Source organism: Callorhinchus milii, unplaced genomic scaffold (genome assembly GCF_018977255.1).
Source record: "Callorhinchus milii isolate IMCB2004 unplaced genomic scaffold, IMCB_Cmil_1.0 Scaffold3, whole genome shotgun sequence".
In the NCBI taxonomy this organism is placed as follows: Eukaryota; Metazoa; Chordata; class Chondrichthyes; order Chimaeriformes; family Callorhinchidae; genus Callorhinchus; species Callorhinchus milii.
In genome coordinates, this window is record NW_024704744.1 from 82,592,025 (window position 1) to 82,618,721 (window position 26,697).

General features: G+C 42.5%; 1 protein-coding gene across 5 annotated transcripts in view; it reads right to left on the reverse strand.

Annotated features, from left to right (window-relative positions):
* Positions 1-26,697, reverse strand: part of LOC103177957 (VRK serine/threonine kinase 2) — a 144,147-nt gene that overhangs the window by 15,446 nt on the left and 102,004 nt on the right. For 4 of the 5 annotated variants that reach the window (XM_042332933.1, XM_007892379.2, XM_007892378.2 and 1 more), the window contains 3 exons: positions 26,136-26,228; positions 23,290-23,422; positions 405-525 (listed from right to left, as the gene is read on the reverse strand). In XM_042332933.1, coding sequence (XP_042188867.1) covers positions 405-525; positions 23,290-23,422; positions 26,136-26,228 — 347 coding nt within the window. The remainder of the gene's footprint in view (positions 1-404; positions 526-23,289; positions 23,423-26,135; positions 26,229-26,697) is intronic. The other variant, XM_007892380.2, reaches the window with a different exon arrangement.

A 26,697-nucleotide genomic window follows, 5' to 3' on the forward strand; every position in this document is an offset into this window, starting at 1 on the left:
GTTATCCTTTAAAATAAAATGAAAGTTAATTTGCCACGCTTATTTTGTGGCAAAGAAGTTACTGTAATCTTCAAACTGATAACACAAAGAACATATTTATTGTGCAAGCCTTCAAATAGCATGTGTCGCCCAAAGCACATTTAGCTCTGTGCATTTTAATGGGATTATTGGGAAAGTTTTGCCCCGATATGCTGTAAATACCGAATACTTTGATCTTGTTACAATATTTATGATGACAATTTGAAATTACTACCGCTATGAATGAAAAGAATACTTGGGACACTCAAGGGGTGAAACGTGATATTCTCCAGGAACTGAATTTTGCTTTGAAGATTTTTTTTCAAGCCAGATACATTAAATCATAGAGAAGCAGTTCTTTTTTTTTCCGAAACAGAAAATCATACTTGATTTTAGCTTGTTGGACGGCATTCGGGTCTTTCAGGTTGTGCTCCCAGGGCAGTGTTCCGCACAGCCATTGTAGCATGCAGTAGCCAAGGATTTCCAGGTCACTTCGTCTGGATGGGGCTGAGGGAATATGGATTGAGGAAAGGGAATTAAGAATGAAGGATTAAAAATCGCTCGAGAGAGGAAAAAAAGAAGAAAGCTTTCATTTAACTCGTAACTTGATGAAATGTGCAAAATCCTAGCAGGCAAGTGTCTTGTTTGTTCAGCTGTGCTGGAGTTGGAACGCCCAGCTTTTTGGCTGTGGTTCACAGACAGGCTGTGACTTGTGCAGCAAACGCAGGGGTCAGTTTCCTTACCTCCTCTCCCCCCTCCCCCACCTCCCCCCCCTTCTCCTCATCCTTCCTCAGTCTGGCCTGTCACATGAACTTGATCCCTGTGGCCTCTGACATGATCCAGACAGCTCATAATCCAGCACCAACACTTTCTCAAAGAGCCAGCCATAAAACAAAGAAATAAATGTCTGCCTCTAAATTGCTAACACATGTTCCAGGAAGTCCACAGGGTCTGAATCACCCGTACAGAGACCCCGAGCACAGACTAAACACTGATGGCCTTTCCTTTTCAGCACAAGTGTGTAAAAAAAAGTTTGAGACCATGACAAAACTGCCATCTAGTGTAGAGCAGGAACGGCAGAGATTTTGCACATCAGACGATCGGCTGAGTTTAGCAGCATTTTTAAGATGAATAAAGGGAAATGTGCAACCTTCATCGCCTGAAACGATTGAAAAAGATGCCAATTGATACAGCTGCAGAGCTTTTATTAAAGTACTGATTGCAATTGATTCGCCCACAAAATACACAGCCAATTCACTTTGCAGTATATTCTGTGAAGCGCTTTGAGACGTCTCAACGATGTGATCAGGCGCTATGACAAAATGCAAGGATTATTATTATTATAATTGCAGTCATGCGGTAACAGTACTAAAATCACATTGTGTAGTGGCTAAACCTTTATCCCACAGCATTCCCCTAACCACTAATCTGAAGTAATAGACCAGGCTTCTGTAATATAGCAATAAATATGCGATCCCTTGGGAAGCATTTATTATCTGTTCCTATGATCTAGGGTGGATGCAACAGTGTCCAGACATTGGAACTTGGCTCCCACATTACAACCAACATACCCTGAACTGCAACTCCATTTTGTAGCAATTTTGTAGGATATAAATCTCCTATTAACTTTGGGGGATGATATGATTTATGCATCTTCCTCTCCGACTCCTCACTTTGAATCATTCATTTCACATCTTCTCAGTCACACGCCAAATTCACATCTGTCCTTTTGCATGTGCACATACATCATAGTAAAGCCTGAATCTCCCATTATCCAGCTTTGTCTTAAGTTTAGATTCATAGTTTATTACTGATTCAGCCATTCTGCCCCCACCGCCAACCACCCCCCCCCCCCGCCCCCGCTCTCTGGAACTCCATTACGGAATCCCTCCCCTTCGCTGCCTCTCTTGTCATCTTCAAAACCTGTTTTAAAACTTATCTTTCGGTCACCTCCCCAGCCCCCCCGGCCCCCCTCCCATCCCCCATTGTTGTTGCTAATCGGTTCTCAGTTTCGGGCAGTTCATGGATTGAATGGAAATGTTTTGTTTCCGGAGATTTCTCTCAACATGATTCCCTCCCCGACTGATCCCCTCGAACGGATATTCTATGGTAATTCTAGCCGAAGATCGGCTGGATCAATCTGGTGAAATATTGGATCGTGATCAGGAGTGGAAACCCTGGCTGATATTTCCTTTCCTCACCCCCAGGGGTTCAGAATCCAATTGCAGCTTCCCATCTGCTCCCTGCTGGGAACACTTAACTCATCACTGGATGGTTGTCTAATTCCAGATTTCACGTGCACAAATTTGCCTAAAGTGTGGCTCTCAGTAAAAGCATCATAAAAGAAACCACAATTTAAACGCTTGATAAGAAATACCGCTCACACCCAAACGAATACATCAGTTTCTTTTGCACCGAAAAATGAAAACAAAAATCGTTTTGATTTTGATTCTGGAAGACCGATTTGTCACCACAATACTTAGTGGTTAAAACTGCCAGCTTTGCTAAACGCAGGAGTTATTGACCGCAGCTCTGAGCTGCAATTAAATATCACTAGGTTTTTCCATTAGTAAAGAGATTGCCATCCGTTTCTCACAGAGTGCTGCTTGGACATTGCTCTTTACATTTAAAGGGGAGAGTTTTTTTTAAAAAAATAAAAAAAAGTTTGACAAAGCACACATTTGGTATAAAACAACTGCCTTAAACCTTTTGGTTTGCAAGTGTGTAAATATATATATATAAACCCAGCAGGCAGTTTTAATACATGCCAATACATTTCTCTGAGATCTCACCTCAGGTAGCGTGTAAATAGTTCATTAGAGTAGCAAGGGGTTACCTGGATTACCAATCCACGGTGCTTTCAGTACCATTTTCTTAATACCAACCCTGGCTTTCATTCTAGCGGGCACCAATAAATCTTTAAAACTCGAGAGTTTCACTCAAGCGTGAACCATTGACTTCAGATCATGATCCATTTCTCAGTAATTTTGGCAAAACAAAAGGGGACAAATTAACCAAATTATGCTAACTCTTTTTCCTGCTCCTTCCCACCCCAATATCAGCAGAGTCAACCACTTGAGTTCCCTAAAGGGAAATGGTTCCTGGGAGCTCTCAGTTACAGCTGCAGGATACATATACAGTACAGAATGTGTTCAGGACACATGTATAGGTAGTCAGTCCTGTAACTCAGTGGTTAGATCACTCTCCTCGCAAGCAAGAGACCTGAGATCAATTCCTGCAGGACGAAATGTTGGGCAAGTTTCCTTACTTGAAGCCGATTGTTAGTTGATTGGTGGATAGCTTTTCCGGGGATAATTTGTGGAGTCCTGTAGCTCAGTGGTTAGAGCACTCGCTTTGCAAGCGAGACACCTGGGTTCAATTCCAGGCAGAGGGCGAAACCTTGGGCAAGTTTCCTTACTCCACACAGAGCCTAATAATAATCCCTCCAAAACAAAACAATAATAAATTGTTCATTTTCAATCTACGACTGTTTGTGGGACATTGCTGTGCGCAATTGGCTGCCGCGTTCGCCCACAAATATACAGTCAATTCACTTTACAGTGTGTTCTGTGAAGCGCTTTGGGACATCCTCCCGACGTGAAAAGCGCTATATCAAATGCAAGGATTATTATTATTATTATTATAATAATTCCTTCAAAAAACATAATAATAAATTGGTCACTTCAATCCATGACTGTTTGTGGGCACTGTTGTGTGCAATTGGCTGCAGCATTTCGCCCACAAAATAATTCACTTTACAGTATATTCTGTGAAGTGCTTTGAGATGTCTTGTAGATGTGTAGAGTCTTGTAGAGTCCTGTGGCTCAGTGATTAGAGCACTCGCTTTGCAAGCGAGAGACCTGAGTTCAATTCCAGGCAGAGGGCGAAACCTTGGGCAAGTTTCCTTACTCCACACAGAGCCTAATAATAATCCCTCCAAAACCAAAAACAATAATAAATTGGTCATTTTCAATCTACGACTGTTTGTGGGACATTGCTGTGCGCAATTGGCTGCCGCGTTTGCCCACAAATGTACAGTCAATTCACTTCACAGTGTGTTCTGTGAAGCGCTTTGGGACGTCCTCCCGACGTGAAAAGCGCTATACCAAATGCAAGGATTATTATTATTATTATTATTATTATCAAAGGCAAGGATTATTATTATTATTATTATTATTATAAGTGTTGCAATATCATAATCAATGTGATATTGTTGTAATCAGACCTATACCATCCGAACAATTTGAGCTAGTTTTAAGATGGCGAGGTATTGTGGAAAATTCTCAAATTCAGTCTTACTTTGGAAGCTGGTTCTTTTTAAGAACTGTGGAAAAACCGCTTCCGAATAAAGACTGAAACTAAAGAACTTTCCACAGTTCTGCACCCTCTTAAATCGTAAGATTAATACCGTCTCACTCGCTCAGACTAGGTGGTATTTTGGGCCTCACGAGTGGAGGAATGACAGATGGGGAGCAGAGATTTTGAATCGATTCGCACCACTAGCATTTGCGCTCCAGCTTTGCAATCGGACGCCACACAGTGAAATCAACGTTAAATGGGGCATCAGAAGGAAAGCCACATGGCTTTGCTCTTCATGAAAACATCATTAAAACTTTGTGAGGAAAGAAAAAAACAACTCATAAATCAAGTAACAATGATATTATTCAAAATATAGTACTAAATTGAGCAAATTAAATTTTGGTGGATGAGAAATCATTGCCTCCTGACAAGGTTTTAAGCATTCTTCAGACACGAGAGAAAATTGGCTACCTACATGTGGTCACATCCTATAAGAAGGTTATCCTTCAAACTGCATGATTCGTCAGATAAGGAAAACATGGATGGAATTGTGCTACTTTGTGGTGTGGCCATTCGTATGCAGGTTTATACTATAAGTTAGCGGCTATCAAGCTCACAATGCTTTAACCCTGATTTCACAAACCACAGATAATAGCTATATAGAGTTATTTTGCATAATATGGCACAGAAATAGGTCATTCGGCCTAACTAGTCCATACTAGTATTTATAATCCACATAGGCCCTACCCCTTCAATTCCCCTGACCGGCATCCCACTATTTCTTTCTCCATCTCATTTGCATCACATTTTCTCTTAAGTAAATTGATGTTTTTTCCTTCAATGACAGCTTCTGGCGGTGAGTTCCACATTCTCACCACTCAATCCTCTCAACCCTGGGGAGATTCTCCTGATTCTTCCCATCCACCAGGTTAGCAAACTTCTCAATAGGCCATGGCTCCAGTCCTCAGGCCTCCGCCCTGCTGATATTGGCCTTGAGATATGGACACACGGCTCACTTTTTAACACAGTCCTGCTGTCCAAGGGTATCACACCTGTGTATCTCTAAGAATGCCAAGCCTGGCATCAAACCGTCATAATACAGGTGCCGTCACCTGACTCAGTTTGTAAGAAAAGACTTTGCCGCAGGTCTCTAAAGAACCATTTTAATGGCTACTGCCAATGAAATGCTTTCCATTAGGAACGATCCTTATAGCAGTGCAGCAGACTCCAGTAATCACAGGTCAATAAAACGGGTCTTGACTAGTCGGTGTGCAAATAGACAGTACTTTAAAAAACACCTCATTTTGGTAAGTAAATGCAATATACTGGTATCTCCAGAGAAATTAGATATTGACTACATGCTTCAATGGTTAGAAATACTGCTGAAAAGCAGCCTGCGCATTAATCTAGACACGACAATTTCAGTGACACTAACAGTGTTAAAAAGTTCAAAGAGAACTCGGATACAGTAATAATTCCCAGTAATTATCAAAAGCTGACAGTGCAGGATTTTAATTAATAAAGTTATTCATTGTGCTCTCTGGTAATTTGCTTGTAATATTGACAACAATAAAGTATTTTGCTCCATGATAGATCAAGCAGAACAAGGTTGACCTCTGCTTTGCTTCAAATGATATGTGAGAATAATGGGCGATGCTGTAATTAGCTTGTCTGTGTAATGCACATTCTATATGAGAACACTCTGACACAGGCTTTCATGTTTACTGCGCACTTAAAGTGACCACGAGATGCTTATTTATATCTGAAACGTCTCAAGATGCTTTACGTGTAGTGACTGCATATTTCAAGGTGAACGCGGCAGCTAATTTGCACACAGCAGCACCCAACAAACTGTCACTAAGTCAATGAACAATTTCCTCCACACCGGGAGAGATAAAATCCCCCCTCTCTTTTCGAATAACACTACGGGATCTTTACCGTCTACTTGAACAGGCAGATGGGACCTCGATTTAACACCTCATCAGAAGCACAGGATCTGTGACAATGCAACCCTACCTACACCATAATGCACTGGAACATCAGTCAAGGCTATGAGCTCAAAGTACTGATGTAGGGCTTGAAGCCATCGCCTTCTGATTCAGAGACGAGAGTACAATCAACTGAGCCTGGCTGACACCCCTAAGTGACATTGAGCGAATTTGTCTTAACCTGTTGGGTGCTGCAGCTCTTCTCCAGCACATATTCTACTGTCATACAGATTTTCACTAAAAGTGGACATTAGGATGCATTAACCCTATTTAGATTTGTTACTGCTGTTTTCCTTCAATGTGTCCTGAACAGCAGCAGATTCTGGTGAAATGGACCATATTGGGCAACACAGATTCTCACAGAAAGGTGTTAAAATGTTAAGGCACGATCCAACAAAAGGTTATCAGTAAAATGTTCTGCCAACTTAGTCAGAGTGTCACAGTCAGCTAGATATACCACAGCTTCTGAAATACACGCATTTCTGCCATATAACATCTGTAAATTTTGATTGCCATAAATTTCCAGCATTGTGTATTTTAAAGTGTAATTACAGAAAGGTAAAGATTTATTTTTTTTAGAAATGTGCATATAAAATATTCTGGATAAAGTTTGTGCTCACTGAAGCGCAGAATATTTTCGCTGGGAAATAAATAGGCTTCCCTCGTGATCGTGAATCCGCAACCTGAAAATGTCCTACTTTGGCAACATCTCCACCACGTCAGCAAGAATAAGAGGCAGCACAGAAATGGCTGATGTGGAAAATGGAAAGGTCACTGATGCAGTAGGGTTAGTCCTCTGAGATTGGGACAAAGGAGCAAACAAGTTTAATGCTATTAAATGTGAAGTAGTAAATTTGGCGAGAAAAGAACAAAGAAAAGAAGCAAACCCTAAAGGGTGAAGTTCTTAATGATACTGACTTTCCTTTTAATCACATTGTCAGTAAGACACGCTCTCAAATCACGATGAAGATGCAGAATAAATTGCTTCCCCTTTTTTTGGCCCACACCAATGTCCCTCCACTCCAATCTCAGGGGACTAAGCCTACTGCACCACTGTCCTTTCCATTTCCCGCATCAGCCATTTTTGCGGTCTTTTATTTTGCTGAGGTAGAACTCATGTTGCCTAACCAGGAAGTTTTTAACTGTGACCTCATGATCCCTAGGAATTAGGTGAGGAAACCCATAACTTATTAAACTCAAGATCCTCACAAGCACTTTGGAGACTTCCTCCCGACATGAAAAGCACTCTATACAGTAAACTCCTGATAACACAACCCTGGCTTAACTTGTCACTTCCACTTAATAATTTTTTACATTTTAATAATAAATATTTTAATAATAAATATTTTCACCCACAAAATACAGTCAATCCACTTTACAGTATGTCTTGTGAAGCACTTTGAGATAACTCAACGACGTGATAAGACGCTAAATGCAAAGGCAAAAGGAAGGATTAGTATTATTTTTATGTCATCATGCTGTCAATATCCCGGCCACATTTCTTTATGTAATTATACACATGCCTAACTCGCCACTCCAGATAACTCATCATTGAGCCCTTTTCCCTTGGAGTGTTAAGTTATCAAGAGTTTACTGTAAATGTAAATTTTATTGCATAGCCAACAGAAAGAGAGAAAAAAACTTTTCAATTTCAGAGGGAAAACATGATGCGATAAAAAGCACCCAATCTCCAAAACAAAACCAATCTTAAAATACATTCTCAAGCCATCTCAGCTCCAAGGAAACTCCAAGGATGATCACTAGTTGGTGACTCTACCCCTCCAAATAAGAGATAAACAAATATTTACCTGGAGGGAAAATTGAAGGTTATGGGTTTTAGTAAGCGCTCTGGGAAGCTACACCTTATGAAGGGTGCTATATAAATGCAAGTTATTGTTAGTATAAACTGAGATGATCAAATACTTTATTGGGCGCAAAGGTTCCTGTGTTGTTAGGGAGGGGGATTGGAGTGGAGGTGGAAGATGGGAGGTGGGTTGAACAGGAGATGGTTGGGAGAAGGTGGAGAGGAGGTCATAGTGGGGGGTGGGGGGATAAGAGAATGTTCTTTGTGAAGGACAGGAGGCCGAGGGTGGGTCACACAGATATCTGGATGCCTGAATATTCGGTTTTACTCAATTACCTTTGGGGATGAGGGAGTATTTATGCAGAACTTTATTCTCTTGAGATTAAATAGTGAATTAAAAGTACAAGAGGGTAGATTGTACATTCTAACCACATCACCTTAATTTATTAAGTTGTCACTCCTACTCTTTTCAGCCTTGGCAATGTCCTACACTATGGACCTTGGTTGTTCGCTAAGGTTTCATAAAAGAATTGGCATTTCTCTTGTTCCATACTTCATGTTCTTATCGGTGAGACTCAAAATTATGCAATGATTCTACAAATGACTATCCTCCCGGCGGGGGGGATGGTAAGTGGTGACATGCTTGGCAACAGAACGGCAGAGTCAATCCTCTGTGGGAGTCCCGGTAGTCCAGTTCCTGAGCAGGGATGGTCCATAGAACTCCATAACTGATTACAGACCAGCCAGCTTGACCTATTGGCAGGATACTACCCTGCGTGAAAGGCACTATATAAGTTCAAGCTGTTGTTGTTGTTAATTTGGAGGGACAGGCCCGGGGCCAGAGTTTCTCCCCACTCGGCTCCTGTTAACCCAGCAAGTCAAAGCGACAGCAGGTAGTAGTGGCCCTAGCTGGACAAGCAGTGGGAAGCTTGCCAGCCGGGAACTGCCAGACTGCATCTCAAACCTATAATACTGTGAGAATCTCTGCGAGATTCTTGTTTAACATAGAAGGAATTTATCAGTATGTGACAAATACGGCTAGTTTGAATTTGTTCTTCCCAGCTCTTAGCATGTCTTAGATGGTATCAGTACGAAGCTGAGACATGCAGACCAGGAAAGTTCTCAGGTTCGATCCCTGCTCTGTGCTGACTTAGCTTATCTGAGCTGGGTTAGTGCTAGGGGGCATCACAATTGGCCTCATTGCCCCTGTGTTGGGGAAGGGAAAAAANCACACTTAAGGGATTTTAACATCACGATACATTATGTTTCAAGTCAATACTTGAAACCGTAAATTGATTTTTAACAATGTGTACACGTTTCTAAACAAATCAGCTTGCATGAGTAGGTCTACAGTGAAGCCAAAAGAGAATTAACTGCAGGAAAATCAAACATAGCTAAATAAAGCATGGCTTGGACTGGGGTGGAGCCCTGTCACAAAGTAGACGTTGCAGAATATGAATAATGATCCTGAATTAATTACTTTTACAAAAATGGTCAAAGGTAGAAGCTAGTGGACGTCAATCCACCCTCCCAGATGACTAACCCCTGACCGATAATCATAGGCTTGTGTCTCGGTACAGTAACCGATAAGCTGCATCACCTCTTTGCCCTTTGAACTAACTGGTTCCCCCGAACACCGGGTTGTGGTTTCCTTTGCTCCTCAATACAAGTTATAGAAGCCTAGACTATCTTCAGAAGGTTCACAGTCGAGGGAGAGAGAAAAAGCAGCAATGGTGTGTTGACATAACACTTCTGTTTCGTTCAAAGTCTGGCACACACCAACCGACAAAGCCATTTCAGACCATTACTTTATCTCCCTTAACTCCTCAATCCCTCTCCCCACTGGCACCCAACCCACCTCCATCTCCTGCTGCCCCTGGAAAAAAATCCTTCTCCGCTGCCTTGGGAGTCATCTGAACACCTCCCCTTCTGGGCTTCCTTGCACAATGACCTATCCTCCTCGGTCATTCTCCTCCACAACTCCCTCTCCAACACTCTCAATGCCCTTGCCCTCCTCACTTCCCGAACCGTCTCCTAGTCATGGAAGTCTCCTTGGTACACCAGCCACTTTCGCTCCCTTAAGGCACAGGTACGTGCCGCTGAATGGACCTGGCTCAAATCCAACTTAACAGTCCATTAGCAGATCTGGCCGGACCTTATCAAATCTTACAGCTCCACCCTCGCCTCCACTAAATTATCGTTCTACTCCAAGACAATCTTGGAGGCCAAGGACAACCCCAGGCTCCTCTTCTCCATCACCAACCAGCTATTCTGCCCACCCTCTCATGCCTCGCCCATCCTCTCCTTCAGGGTCAACTGCGAGGTGATGCTGGACTTCCTTGAAACCAAAGTCAAGGGAATCTGCTCAGTTGCCTCTGCCTTTCCAACCACTACCCACTCCCCATCTGCCCCTCACACCCTGGCCCCTAACCATCCCTTCCTCCACACCTTTGAACCTGTCTCCCCCTCCTTTCTCATCACCACCATAACCCACATGAATCTGACCAACTGTTCCCTTGACCCCATCCCTGCACCTCTCCTTACCTCCCAGCTCCACCACCTTGCCTTCCCACTCACGAACATCATAAACCTCTCCCTGTCCACTGGCACTGTTCCCACCCCTCTAAAAATACAACAACAACAACTTGGATTTATATAGCGCCCTCCACCCCGACGGCGTCTCAGAGCGCTTAAAATGTCCGTCACCACTCCTAACCTTAAAAATCCCTCCCCAGACCCATCCCAGCTCCCAAATTACTGCCCCCATTTCCAACCTCCCATTCCTTTCCAAGGTCCTAGAACAAGTTGTTGCTTTCCAGCTTCGCTCCTTCCTCTCCCGCCACTCCCTTCACAAACCCCTTCAATCAGGTTTCCATGCCACCCACAGCACAGAAACAGCTTTGGTCAAAGTGACAAATGACAGTTTGTCCATCTGCGACCAGGGCTCCCTCTGCCTCCTCGTGCTCCTTAACCTCCCTGCTGCCTTCGATACCATTGACCACTCTATCCTCCTCCACCGCCTCATCTCTCACCTCAATCTTCATGGTTCTGTCCTTAAATGGTTCAGAACCTACCTCTCATACCGTCTCCACCTCATCTCCACAAACGGCTTCTCCTCTAGCCCCTGCACAGTCTTGTGTGGCATTCCTCAGGGCTCTGGGGTTAATGTATGCGGACATGTACTCAGATGACACCCAACTCTATCTCTCTGCCTCTACCCTTGACTCCAGGACCACTGCTATCCTGACAGAATGTCTCTCAGATATCAAGTCCTGGATGAGAGCTAACTTTCTACAGTTGAACATCAACAAGTCTGAGGCTTTCCTGATTGGCTCCCGTCAGGGCCTCCACACCACAGGCACTGACAGCATCACATTGTTTGAACCTCAACTATCCTTTCTACCCCATGACCATTCCATGACCTGCTCTGCCTTCCCTCACCTCCGCAACATCGCTCGGCTCCGCCACTGTCTCACACCGCAGGCCGCCAAGACCCTCATACTTATTCATAACATCCAGCTTGACTATGCAAACTCCCTGTTTGTCGGTCTCTCTAACTCCTCCCTCCATAGGCTGCAGATCATCCAGAACTCCCCAGCCTGTGTTCTCTCCCGCACCAGGCTCTGCGACACTATCTCACCCATCCTCACCCAACTCCACTGGCTTCCCATCACACAGAGAATACAGTTCAAGATCCTGGTCCTCACCTTCAAAACCCTCCATGACCTTGCTCCCACCTACCGCTGCAACCTCGTAAGCCCCTACCAACCTGCCCGCTCCCTCCGATCAGCGAGCTCCGCCTGCTTCATGTACGCCGCCTCGCCCCCCCTCATCAATGGTGGGCGGGCCTTCTGCCACTGTGCCCCCACCCTCTGGAACTCTATTCCGCAGTCTCTCCGCTTCGCTCCCTCCTTCAAGACCCATCTCAAGACCCTCCCCTTCAATCGTGCCTTCGGTCACCCTCCTTCCCCTTCATGCCCTCCACTCTCCCTCATCCCGACCCCCAGCTTGGGTCCAAAGCTCTAATTGTCCAGCGCCTTGGGATGTCCTCCCGACGTGAAAGGCGCTGTACAAATGTAATTTGTTGTTGTTGTCTGCTGTGTGTATTATGGGTTGCGGGAGCATGAATTGGTCTCCGCCCAATAGAAAAAAACCTGCTTTTCAGCCACTCTATCCGTCTCCTAGTGACTGATTTACCAGGCAGAGGAGCCTCGCAGTTGTAGCTAAATGGTAACAGTCGCGAAAGGGATAAAACAGAAAAAAAAGGAGATTCAGTGACTGGTCCCGTCTCCAGTCTTAGCGTCAAAAGATTCACGATGCCAAAAAAACGGGCGGGCATGTGGGCGGGCGGGAGGTTGGATGGAAGATGAAAGCTGGAATAAATTCCTTTTGAACAAAAAAGAAATGTGAGAAAGGGGAAAAAAAACACACACACCACCCCGGCAAAGGAAGAAAAAGGGCAATTTGGATTTTTAACATGCATTGAAATTGACTTTTTTTCTAGTCTGCTGACACTGCAGCCAGTGTTTAAATGCATTAACCATGCAATCACAAATTCTTTGGACACCAGAGGCTTTCATGTAGATTCTCGAGCCTGACCTCCCAATCCCTGTTTAGGTGGCCCTCTTTCCTTGACTTCTTATTGCTTTTGGTTTGCAGGCTAATAAACAAGATTGTTTAATTAATAGTAAATGAATACAAGGCACGGGTTATGACTTTTAACTGTTGTTGAATTGAGTCTAAGAACACAAGGCAGGAGAATCAATACTATATTATATGAGTATATATGTAATTGGCCTCCAAACGTGTTGCTAATGTCATCAAAGTAAAAGCAGGACTGCAGGAAATAGTATAAACTAAGCTAACTGGATCTGACATGAAATACAGTCAATCGTTCAGAGTTTTGCTTTTTCCAGTTTTCGTGTTTTTAACAGATCAATACTTTATTTTAAAGAAAATGTGGAAATTTAAGCCACTTTGATGCTCTCTCAGCAATGTTCTGTGCATTACCTGTTCAATTCGCTGTAGAAAGTTCTACAGAAGCAGCAATACAGAGGCGCAACTGAAATGAATAACATAATACCGTGAGGACCTGGAAAAATTACTAATAACCTTTGCATATGATGTACACCTTTTCATATAGAGAAAAGTCCCAAAGCAGTTCAAAGGATTTTACTGTAAAGTGCAGTGATCATGTATTCAGAAGGCGAATGGGGTGTCAAAATTGCGCATAGCAATGCCACACAAACAACCCTGAAGTGAATGATCAATTGCATCTCCCATTGCTTTAAAGTGAATCCTCAACCCAGCATTGTGCTTCAACTGTATGGTTCAGCCACCATGAAATGTGCAGTACAAATCGGAGTTCAACCAATATGAACCATGTTGCTCTGCTCCTCACACCTTTCAGGGCAGGCGCTGTCATCCATAGGTTAGGAACATAGGAACAACAGTAAGCCATTCACCCCCTCGAGCCTGTTCTGCCAAAATAATGATAATAATCCTTGCATTTGATACAGCGCTTTATCACATCTTCGAGACGTCTTAAAGCGCTTCACAGAATACACTGTAAAGTGAATTGACTGTGCATTTTGTGGGCACTTTCAGAGCCCATTTTTCGACATTATTCCATGTTATCTGGTGCTTAATAAGCTTTAGAAAAAACGTGGATTTGTTGTTAAGTGTATGGGCTAAGATACACAATGCGAGGACTGTGTAATCAAACGTTAGCAATGCAGAGTAAAAAGTATCAATCAAGCTGCCTGCTCCACTGTAAGAATGGCAGCAGGTTTGTTTCCATCAGAATAGACTCAGAATAGACTCATTACTGGAATTATAGAATCCTACAGCACAGGAGGAGGCCATTCGGCCCATTGTACCTGTGCCGGTTCTTTGAAAAAACTATCCAACTCGTCCCACTCCTCCACTCTTTTCCCATAGCCTTGTAATTTTTTTCTTTTCAAGTACATATCTAATTCCTTTTTGAAAGTTATTATTAAATCTATTATTTTTTTATTATTATTATAAATCTGCTTCCTTTTAGGCAGTGAATTCCAGATCATAACAACTCGCTGTGTAAAAATGTTTCTCCTCATCTCCATTCTGTTTCTTTTGCCAATTATCTTAAATCTGTGTCCTACAGTTACCAACCCACAGGCCAGTGGTAAAGGTTTCTCCTTATTTACTCTATCAAAACCCCTCATAATTTTGAACACCTCTATTAAATCTCCCTTTAACCTTCTCTGCTCTAAGGAGAACAATCCCAGCTTCTTTAGTCTCTCCACATAACTGAAGTGATACTAATGCTAAACTATTTAAAGTTCCTGATTCCTCATTGCAATTACAGCCCTTGGAAGCTGCAAGTCTGACCGTTCAATGTCAGTGTTGAAATATAGCCTACTTTGAAGCTCTCCCAGCAATGCTCTCTACATTATCTGTTCAATTCGCAATTGAACATTCATTAATTGGCAATTTCTCTACTGCACAATTCATATTAAAACAAACATCTGGCAAGAGAAATCCTAAATTTACTAATTAAATTGAACTTTTCAACACCTTCTGAACAGGGAACTCATTTGCTGTCAGAAACGTAAGTCAGAGACTGTTTCTGTGCACTGTGCTGTGCAGTTTACGTTCCCAACACTGCCTCTGGCCAGAAAAAGCAACACAGGAGCCACAGTTCTATAGTATTTATTCCATGTTCATACTGCTGGGAGTGAAGTGAAGCTGCTTCGCTCCTAGCAGTATATGCCTCTCATTCCACATTGCTTTGAGTCATGGTTGAAATAAAAATGATTTGGCAATTGTGCAGTGCACCGAAACACAGAGTTGGGTTTGCGAGTCAAACTATTGGCTCTTTGATAACTTTTTCTCTTTAAAATAAAGGTTGCTTCGAAGTTTCAGATCCGACTATTGAGCAGCCTAACAGTTATGAACGAGGTTCATGAGGTTCACTCGCAAAGCTCACAAGGAAGCAAACCCAGTGTGGTTTGCACTATCTGTGCTTATGCTGTACTGACGCCAATTGCACTGCACCTAAAATCACCTCCTCCAGGTGGTGTCAGGAGCAAGGTTCCCTAATGTAACTGACCACCAAACATGCACTGATAGACACAGCATTAGCGACAACAACTTGCATTTATATAATGCTCTTCAATGTACGATAGTGTCTCGAAGCACTGCACGGTGGCAGGTTGGACACCAACACGGGAGAAGAGGAAGAGAGGGATGACCATAGGCCATGGTCAAAGAGATGGGTCTTCATCATAAACACAGCATTAAATAATGGCGGTGACTGTGCCTCTTTGTACTATAATACTGATTTTTAATAAATCAGCACTGATAGATGTATTGAGTTCAATAAAAAAACTCATTATTTTCCAAATAAAACTGAGTGTGTATGCATATATAGATATATACTTTAATATATAAATATATGTATACATGTATATATTATCATTGCAATAATGCCTTTGATTGTAAATTATTCCATATCTTTCTTTATTCTCCTTTGCAATAACTAATAAGGAGCTTATAACTATAATCATTATGATACAGCACTCCTGCCCCCAATATTTGGCAACATACTGCAAATGATAGATATTGGTTAAAAAGCGGGAAAAATTATAGGTCACACCTAATTTTCAATACAAATATTAACATTAACGCTGCAAAACAAAATGGGAATTGATTCTAACCATTTAATATTCATACAAAATAAAACCAGGGGTCTGACCCAGGCATTCAGATGCGAGTCAGGCTGTTGTTTGAATATGTATGCGGAATAAAAACTTTGCTGAAAAAAGTTAGACTACTAAGTCTCATTTCCCAGTGACATTCCAGATAATCACAAGTTCGAAATGCCGCAAAGTAGAAAACGTGCTTCTTCGGAAAATTGTTCTGTCCTCTCAATCCTCAAAAGGATTACATTGTGTTAATCAGCCACCTAATCGGGAGGAGGCTACCACATCACTGCAGCTGAATGGTCTCAACAGATTACAGCACTTTGAAAAACTACAAGCTTTTTTTTTTGGCATTTACATGTTTGGTTTATAGAAAACTGCCTAATACAATGAATCTACACCATCTGGTGCGCATACATACAATTGTCAAGGTGAGGCTTTAATTCCGACATTGCTAGTGCACAATATGGTAAATAATTAAGCGCAAATTATTCCACTCTGTTGGGACTCTGATCGTAGAAAAGAAAACTTTCAATGAGGATTTGGATGAATCCTTCTGCCTGGTTGATGTGATGCAAGGTTTATTTTGGAAGATTCATGTCCCTTCTTTCTATCTTGATGGTAAACCTTGAAGGTAAACAGGAGGCCAGATGATTGCACGGTAACAATATTAGTAATAATTATTATAATCTTTGCATTTGATATAGCGCCTTATGACATCATTGAGACGCCTCAAAGTGCTTCGCAGGATATACTGTAAAGTGAATTGTTGCCATTTTGTGCGCAAACGCAGTGGCCAGTTATGCACAGAAACGCCCCACAAACAGCCATGGAGTGAGTGACCAATTTTATTTTGTACAAGCTGTACCCGTTGCAGCTTTGCTTGCAAATATGGAATGTAGATTGACACACAGACACACACACACATTTCATCTATAGCTATACTCCTATGGGGGGGTCTCCTTTTGGGAGGACTCAGTGGGAGAACTCAGCATTTTAAAAATGTACTTTTCTTGTTATTGCTGCGGCTTAGCTTCATCTATATTCTTTATTTTGTTCCTGTCGCTTGGCTACATGCCTGTTTTGTGATGCCACAGCGCCATGGTCAGCCGGGGAGGCCACCAGGTGTAACTGCAGTGTACGTGTACATACATAGGTGCTCTGTGACGCACAATGCCACAGCGCCACTTTGACTCGGGGACCACCAGGTATAACTGCAGTGAAAAACGCAAAACTGAAAATAACTCATGAACAATAGGAGATACCTGAAAATAAATATGCCCATGTCACTCCCAGATACAAGAACTTTTCAATGATGTATAAATCATGTCTCTACATCAATTGGTTATTGAGATCCTTCTTGAAGTGCAGATAGACATTGTTGTTTTATTAGTATAGAAGAAGATAATACATATAGAAGATAGAAGATATGGTAATTTTATATATAATTATATATGTGGTAGTTTATAAGACCAGACTCAATCAGATCAGCTATGTTCAAGGGGATTCATTCTTCTGCATAATAAATACCCTCCAGCAGAGTCCTCTACAGGTCATCAATCTATTGGGGAACGAATGTCAAGGTATTACCTTGAACGATACAGGTAAATGTTTATTAAGAAAACACCGATCTATTTTACAATGAACGGTGGGGGTGGGTAAGAGACAAAAATAAAAGCAAAGCCACTATGGAATTAAGTGCCCTGTGTTAATGGTTTTTAAAATTGTGAACATGAACTAAACCTGAATGTTATTGAAACTATGCCATTAGTAAGTACACATTACAATCCACGACTGTTTGTGGGACTCTGCCGTGCGCTACTGTGGTTACTGCGTTTCACCCACAAACATAGACAATTCACTTTATTAATTATTATTATTATTATCGTTATTATTAACCCAATGGGCTGCATGGCCTATTCCTATTTCAGTTCTTGCTGAAGAAGTCATTTATTTGCCTCTAGCAAGAGTGCTAAAACCCAGCTTCACAGGTTTATAGACAACCATCTGCTCATCAGAATCTCTGCAAACTCACAGTCCCAGACTATGCCCATCCGACCTTCAGTAGTAGATGTCAAGGTGCTACCTTTAACAATACAAGAATGGACATGTCCAAATCTTGTGTAAAACCTCTCATCTCCCTGACAGTGCTTGGCTTTGGCTCCAAACCAACAGAAGTGTTAATTGCACTGATTTGGTATATATCCTGGCCTGGGTGATGCATTTTTAGTTTGAAGGCCAGGTTATACATGGAAAGATCAGAAAGTACAAGGCCCCTTTTCCATTTGCACTTCTGTAACTTTGCAAGACTGACACCCCAGCCTTGTACCACCCCCCCTTGCAACACATTGAGAAACAGCTTATGTCTTGATAAAAAGTATCATCCAGGGACCTTCATCAATAATGTATTAAAAACTGGATAGAATATCCACTTATTCATTGTGCCGTACAATAAGGGTAGCAGTTTTCATCTTTATCCTTCATCCTCAATTCTCTTTAATATCTGATTAAAAGGAATCTCCACAATCTGGATAATATCGCTAGCGACCTTTATTTCTAGGTATAGCAGCCCCTGGGGGTGCCCATTTAAAAAGGAAAATCCTCTACCGCTGAATGGAAGGAGTAGCAATTAAGAAGAGGTGTCACTGACTTGTCTTATTTGATCCTGTATCTCTGGATTTTCATAGAATTAGAGAACCTTCAGCACAGAAGGGGGTTACTCTGACACGGCCCACTCCTCCACTAGCGCCAACTTCTCAGCTGGAGGAAGGGAGGGATCAGTTTCCTTCAGCTGTTGAGCAGGGTTAGATCATTTTGTGTACAAGCAGAATTCACAAGCAAAAATCCTCCTCACTGACACCACAGGTAACAGTGTTACGAACTTTCATCCCCAAATGTTCAATGTTAAAAACAAGTAGTGTTGAGGAAATCTCGACCTCAACCCCCTTCCCCGCTTCACCTACTCTCTCTCCCTCACAACCCCCAACTCCGGTTCCTAAAGATGCTCAGCTCAAGGCCAAATCTCACGCTGAATTCACAAATGTAAAAGAATATCTTTTTTCTGAAGAGAAATCAACCGAATCGGCGTGATAAGGCGCTATATCAAATGCAAGATTTTTTTATTATTATAATAAGTCAATGCCCTTCTCCTGTTACTGTGTGCTGACAGCACCATGACACCAGATTAATACTTAGGCCATCAATGATAGGTTTCCATGCAGCGAGCAAATACATCTGCAGACACGAGGAACCTGCAGTGCCTGAATCTTCACAATATCATTGTGCAACCAAAGTAGATGATGTCCTTTTCTTTGTTTTTGTTAATTGGTGAAGTCAGTCAGCTGCAATAATAGCATCTTTTAAAACGCTGGATTCCGTGCGTGCGACGCTGTCGAGTGGCACTCTGGTCAAATAATTTCACTGTGAAGTGTCTGTGAAGCACTTCACACTAGAACAGTGTCAACACATTATTAGCTGAGTTTCACAGGGGCATTTTAATTAAAGGTTTTTATTAGAGGCACATATCATGCAAAAATCATCATGCTTTTAATACTGGTATTGCTATTCCAACTACAAAATGGAGTTAAACAATTATAGTATTATAATATAAAAGCAAGTTTCTACAAAATAGCTGCTTGCTAAATGGATTAATATGCAAGCCAGAGAAATACTCTAATCAACACAGGAGTGTTGAAGAGGCTTCGATCTTTTATAAAATTGTCCCCCCCCCCCCTCTCCAAATAACTACAGCAGACCATAATTGGTTCATTCTGAAGTATTTCCTCCAAATGCATGCATAAACACTCATGCACACACACAAACACACATAGATTCACATAAACGATCAAACACACACACAGACACATTTGGTTTAGATGAAGAAGGCCCTTCTGCCCACCTGATCTCATCCTTCCAGGATACCCACCCTATTGTTTTCACATCACAGCATCAAGGTCTATTTTTTAAAATGAGTCCAGCATCCTGGTCTAAACCAGCCTTCCATTAATTACCCGCTGGGAAAATAAATACTTCCTAGTGTCTGTCTTGAAGTTACCCTTTTCAGCTCTAAACCGATGTCCTCTTGTACGACTGTCTTGATGCATCCAAAAGTGAAGCCTTCAGATGGGCAATGAAAACCATTAAACTCTTGCTGCAGCAAAATAAACTTTGGTTGTCCCAATAGCAACAGAAAGCTCCTAAACAGTGCAACCAGCCTCAGCCACAGGATTCAGAATCAGCTTCCGATTGGTTAGCTGGTAGCAAAACCATCTTCAGAGCTACAGAGAGGATACAAGCTGTGAGGTATGCAGCAGGGCTCATAATAATGTCTTGTGTCACAACCCATTACACACTCCCGAGTACATCAAGCCACTTCCAGTTCACATCTACATGGTGTAGCCCATTTTGTGTCATAGCAGCAATTGCTTCATGTCATACTTTTTTCCAGTCCACAGCCTTTCAACAAACATAAACCTTAAACAAGGTTTCCTAGTCTATGTGTTAATACAGTTCAGTCTGTAATGGGGAAAACTGCTCCATTGATTTCCCCCTTCCTTTTATTCCTAACATGATTCCTGTCAGGGTTTTTTATGCAATATGTTCCGCAGATCACTTACATTCATCAGTGCAAAGAGGGTACCTGAAGCAGATGTAACAGTTAACTTCATGAGGAATTCTTTTTGAAGTGTGTTTGTGGCAAATGGCAAGCGAAACAGATAAAAGTTGCATTGATTTAGTTTCTTGAAATGTTGTATTCGGACGGTGAGTGGGGGGAAAAGAGACACACTACGGGATAATAATCCTTGCATTTGATATAGCGCTTTTCACGTTGGGAGGACATTCCAAAGCGCTTCACAGAACACACTGTAAAGTGAATTGACTATATTTGTGGGCGAACGCGGCAGCCAATTGCGCACAGCAATGTCCCACAAACAGTCGTAGATTGAAAATGACCAATTTTTTTTTATTATTGTTTTTGGTTTTGGAGGGATTATTATTAGGATGCAAGTAAAGGAAGCTAGGGGCAGAGGGAGATGAGGATGGGTGAGAGACACGGCTGGGAATCGCAGGGAGATCCCAGGAGACACATATCGGGCAGCAACGCATTTGATAATGCGTGCAGAATGACACACTGGACCAGCGCACCAATAAATGAATTAATTAATCCACCTTAAAAGACAGCAACAGGGCCTCAAACCTCCACATTAAGATTCCTGTAGCTCAGTGGTTAGAGCACTTGCATCGCAAGCGAGAGATCTGAGTTCGATTCTCGGCAGGGGAAATGTTGGGCAAGTTTCCTTACTCCACACACCTCTGTTTACCCAGCAGTAATTAGGAACCCGCTTGTTAGTCGATTGGCTTTTCGCTTTTCCGGGGGTAATAATTCCTTCAGAATAAATAAATAAATAAATAATAAATTGGCCACTCAATCCATGACTCTTTGCAGGACACTGTGGGTGCAATTGGCTGCACAAAATATAGTCAATTCACTTTGCAGTCTATTCTGTGAACAACAACAACACGATTCCATTTATAGAGCGCCTTTCACGTCGGGAGGACGTCCCAAGGCGCTGTACAGTTGGGTCAGGACCCGAGCAAGGGGGAAATGGTCAGGGTGAGGGGAGGGAGGGAGGGAGCGAGGAGGGGGTAGAGAGTCAAGTGGGGAGCTGAAGGCACGGTGAAAGAGAAAGGTCTTGAGACGTCTCGAAGACGCGATAAAGTGCTCTAACAAATGCAAGGATTTTTGTTATTATCACTGAAGGACACTCTCAGCTCCCCTGCTGCAGAGACTTTGTGATCAGATGCCTGTTGATTCCCAACACTGGGAAGAGGAAGAATCAAAGGGAAATGGGTATGTGCAGGCCCAGCAAATACCACTGTGATCCATCTGGCTGCTTCCAAAGTTCAAAGGTTACCGTACAATACTTCTCAAATATTTATTTTTGCCCAATATCATTCCAGCTCTCCAGAACGACTCTCTCCAACATCTTGTGGGGACGTAAAGAAGATGCAGAGATTTAATCCCACCGTAAAAGGATGGGATAGAATGGTGACTGGGTGAAGCATTGCTTTCAGACTCAGCATTTTCACTTCCAGGAGCTGCAACCCAATCCATCCCAGATTCATGGGATAAAGGTTTCCTAGGTAAAGGGCGGATAGAAAATTGGAATTTTTCCTTCAGGACAAAACCCAATTGTTATCGGCAAAAAGGAACACCTAAAATCCAGGTGAAATGCTGTGAGGAACATCGCCAGGATCTTGCCCACATCTAATGGACAATACTGAAGAGACTGTTCGATCTTACACATTGCTGGAGCAAACTCACATTTTAAAATTCTATTTATCATTGTAATATTATTAGATATTATTCGATAAAATCAATCGCAACATCCCGAAAACAAAGCGTAAACAATTTCAGATACCCTGTTTCTTTCAATAAGCCTCCACCCCCTAGCTCACACCAAGTACCCCAAAACCTTTACGTATACTGCCTTTGTTACCTCCTGCCTCGACTTTTCGAAGTGTAAACTCATGGTCTCCCTAGCTCCACCATCCATAAGCTCCAACTTATCAAATCTCCGCCGCCTCCAACCTCAACCGCACCAAACTTCGCACACCCATCATCTCAGTCCTCCCTATCTCCAAGAAGAACGATTTCAAGGTCCTCACTCTCACCTATGAATCCTTTCATGCCCTAACACTTCCCTATCTCTCTGATCTCCTACCTCAATCCTACGCTAATCCCCTCCACTCAGGCTACCCATGTGTCACCATTGGTGATCGAGCTACACCCCTAACCTCTGGAACCCCCTCCCACTCCCCTCCATCTCGTCCTCTGTCTATCTGTCTTTAATTCCTGCCTTACTTCTTCAACCACACCTATGGTTAACTGCTTCCTTTTCCACTACCCTGTTCGCCGTCTGACCCCATCGTTGTCAGAGCGCTCCGAGACATTATCCTGCATGAAGGCTGCTTTACCATTCAGCAGAAATGCTGCTCTTATGCTAATACACTGATCACAACAATTGCCGAATTTTCATTCAAACGACTCTGCGAGTGAATGCTTGCTAGCAAATGTGCAAGTTGTTCCGTGTTCTCGTCGTTGTAGTTGCGGAGGAGAACAATATTAATTATTTTAAAAAAGATTACTGGGGCTTTCCAGAGAAGGAGAGATTGATTTGATTGAGCCCGGATAGCAAGCTACTGAAAATCAATTGCTCTCGGCTATGTACACATAGCAAGATGACAATGTCATAATTTACAGCATTATCATGCAGTTGCATCGCTGCAGGAGCACAGCACAATGTGTTATGGATGGTATCGCTTCCTGCCTGGTCAGCTGTGAGCTTTCAAGTGTGGAGCAGCAGAATCATCATTCTACCTAGGCTGCCTGAGTGACAATTTCCAGGCAGCAAAGTCGTGCAACTTCGATCATCGCCCAGGCTGACACCTCATGCACGTTTTGCTAGCGTGGAGGCTGCGGGGAGGGTGTTCTTACCTACACCTCTGTGAGCGTCTATACTGGTGAATTCAATCGTCCCGTTATGGCACCTCCTCGGATCTTCTTTATATTCCTTGTGGGTTCCATTGGGTTGGTATCTGAAGGCAAGACCGTAATCGGCCAGATAGATCTGAAACATTTCAAACGATTTGGGTGAAAAAAGGGACAAGTATTGTAAACGGGGAAAACAAGGATTTTTGTTATTTAACTTAATAAATTAACCCATTAACCGCCAATGATTGGATGAGAATAAGAGCGGGCAGGACTGTAATTATGTGGAAGTCTTGAAGCTTCAAGGCTTTTAAGTTATTCTGCTGGACGTTGAATCAATGGAATTGTACTATTGGGAGTCTCACTGTAGGCTGGGATACACTTCCCTGATCTGGCTTCTGTTGTATAATGTGATTTCCCCGACTGCCCCACTGCTGGTGAAGAGTCTCAAAGGGCTGTAACACCCACAGACCTTGATGAAAAAAAAACGAAAGCTGAAAACCTCCTAGCATATGAGCAGCTCAAAATTAACCAATAAGACCTCGATCTCTTGTCAAGCTGCACCCTGACTTGCTCTACTGTCAGGGGGTGTTTCAATTGCAAAGCGAGCGAGAAAGAGAGAGAGAGAGAGAGAATCTACAGAGAAAGACTGGGGAAAACATTCACCCAGTGGTTATTGATAATCTGATAAGGTTTATTAAGGCAATTTCGCTCCGGGAGGAGGATCTAATCCTTCAATTTCTATTACATACAAAAGGAGGAAAGGAGCGATGAGGTCAGTGAGGACTTAACTTTCTCAAACCAATGCCATTAAACGGCCGCAATCTCAGGACTGTCAACATTGATGTTTTTAACCTTACTGAATGATATAGCTTAAATTGAAAATAACACCAAATGTAATGGCAAGTCAAATAGAATTAAGGCTCCCCACCTAATACTATTGGGAAAACTCAGCCCGACAGCTAATGGGTTTCATACCAATCCCGGATCTTTGGCATTGTAAATACAGGCCTGGTTGAAGGCTGGAAGTAGTCTTTGATGTCTCCACTTCCCCATTGAACAAAGGATCCTAGTTGACAACTTAAAGTCCCCTGACATTCGTGTTCTACGCCAGAGCTATTGGTTTTCAAAAGGTTGTAAACACTGCGGATCGCTGTCAGCAGCGAGCCACACTCTGGGAACACATGTAAAACAGTGTTTAAAAAGGATTCCTTCTGTAAAGTCTGCAAACATCCTACCTTTAATTACCAAAGCCTTTGCTGTCGCAACTATATAACGTGACTCAAGAATCGGGAAATACAACGCAATACAATTTGCATTTATATAGCGCCCTTCACATCGGGAGGACGTCTCAAAGCACTTCACACTGCCAATGGTCACCCGATAATACAGAGGCGACACGGGCAGCTACCCTTCAGTGATTAAGCGCTGTGGTACATATCATTACTATTTTGAACCAGCCTGTACACAAAAGTTTTGCATAGTTAAAAGCTACCACTTACTTACTTCCCTTCTTTAGGATTCCTGACATTACTTCCATTCTTGAGATCGCTGCAAGTGGACAGGGCAGATTTATGCTACAGATATTCCAAATCAATTTGCACCGTTTAGATTTGTACTGCAGCGGCGTGAATCGCCTTTCTTCAGAAACCACCTACCCAATCTCAAGGAATTATGCTGCATTTTCATCATCAGTTCAAGGCCATTTTGTGCTGATTCAATACTAAAAAGCACAAGGCAAATGGGAGACTAGACTCCAGAGACCACTTATCCTGCACACCAGTGTTTTGCAGCAACTCGTACCCCTGTTGTCCAATCAGCCATTTTCATGAAGACTGAATAATGCTATCAAACTATCAGACAGGGTCACACTACAGTGTTATAATACAAAGAAGAAAAACCATATCATCTACTTTGAGCCAGGTTATATATTTTCCATCCAGCCAGTCTGGCTCTGTTGTAGTGATGGCACAGCATAACATCTCTCTCTCAGTGCTGCGTTATCACTGTAAGAGGGGCGGAGTGACTAGATGGGAAATCATGAAATTTCTCGAGTGCCCCGGTGAATGGTTCCCGAGAGTCGCCGTGATTCACTCCCAAATACTTATCCCCACCCACCCCAGAGCCCGACAAACCGGTGAGTTACAGTTTGGACCAACCAATTATCGCCCAGAGCCCGCCACGCCTGCAAATTGGCGTCCACATGTTACCTGAAAATCCCGAGCCCTTTAGTGGAGCTAGTTTGCCACTGACTGCAACTCTTTAACATGGGAATAAATCACGTGTCAGCTTGGCTCAGTTATCAGCGCTCTTGCCTTGGAGTCAGAAGGTTGTGGGCTTGAGTCCAAATCTCAGCTGGCACTCCAGTGCAGTGCTGGGGTATGTAACGTTAAACCGAGGTCTCATCTGACTATTTAGGTGAATGCACATTTCTGCGCGCAACATTGGGCTGCCACCTTTGCCTAGAGACTACACACTTCACAGTAAATCGTGTGAAGTGCTTTAAGAGTCTCGACAACTTGATAAGGCGCTGAATCAAATGCAAGGATTATTATAAACCCAAGGGTTGTGGTGTGCATTGTGTGAGAATGTGGCATTGCAATTCAAGACATTTAAAAACTTGCAGACTGCTGAAATCTCAACTGACAATTGTTTAAAGGTCCAGGTCCATAGCACAGTGTCCCCCACACTCTGAAAAATCCAGTCAAGGTTCTCGAATCCAGAGTGTTCAAGAGCTAGTGTTACGTGCTTCACCGTTTACGTTTACATATTTGTTCAGCCAAACAGTGCTTTCTATTGGCAAAAAAGGCACATAATAGCTTGTGTTATTGGCGGAGACAAATGTACAATACCTCTTTGTCATTTGTACAGCCCAGAAGGAGGTTTGCTGCCTTGATGTCACCGTGGATGTATTCGTTGTCATGAATAAACTCCAAAACATCCAGCTTGGTTTGTGTAAAGTAAAACAAAACAAGATTGAAAGGTCAGTCAGCAAGATGCACACAGCAAAAAAAAAAATCCTTAATAAATATGCTTGCATTAGTTTAACCAACAATGCACTGGCAGCAACACATTGAGGTACATTCCTCACACCTCAACGAGAGGGTTGGTCTTAACATTTCAGTCACTATATATTAAGTATAATGCTACCCAATGCCAAATATTTATCATTTAGCCAGAAGGACACTATGTCGGTTGCCTTCAAAACAAACTGAAATAGCTGTAACATACTTACATAACTGTAAATAACTTTCAGACGTCTTGAAGACGTGATAAGGCGCTATATCAAATACAAGGTTTTTTTAACATCTGCACAACATGCTAACTGATTTATTGTTTTTTTCATTCCAATTGTCTCACTTTATCATCCTCTTCTAAAGGTGGCAACTCCCGCAGTGAAAAGGAAGCTGCATT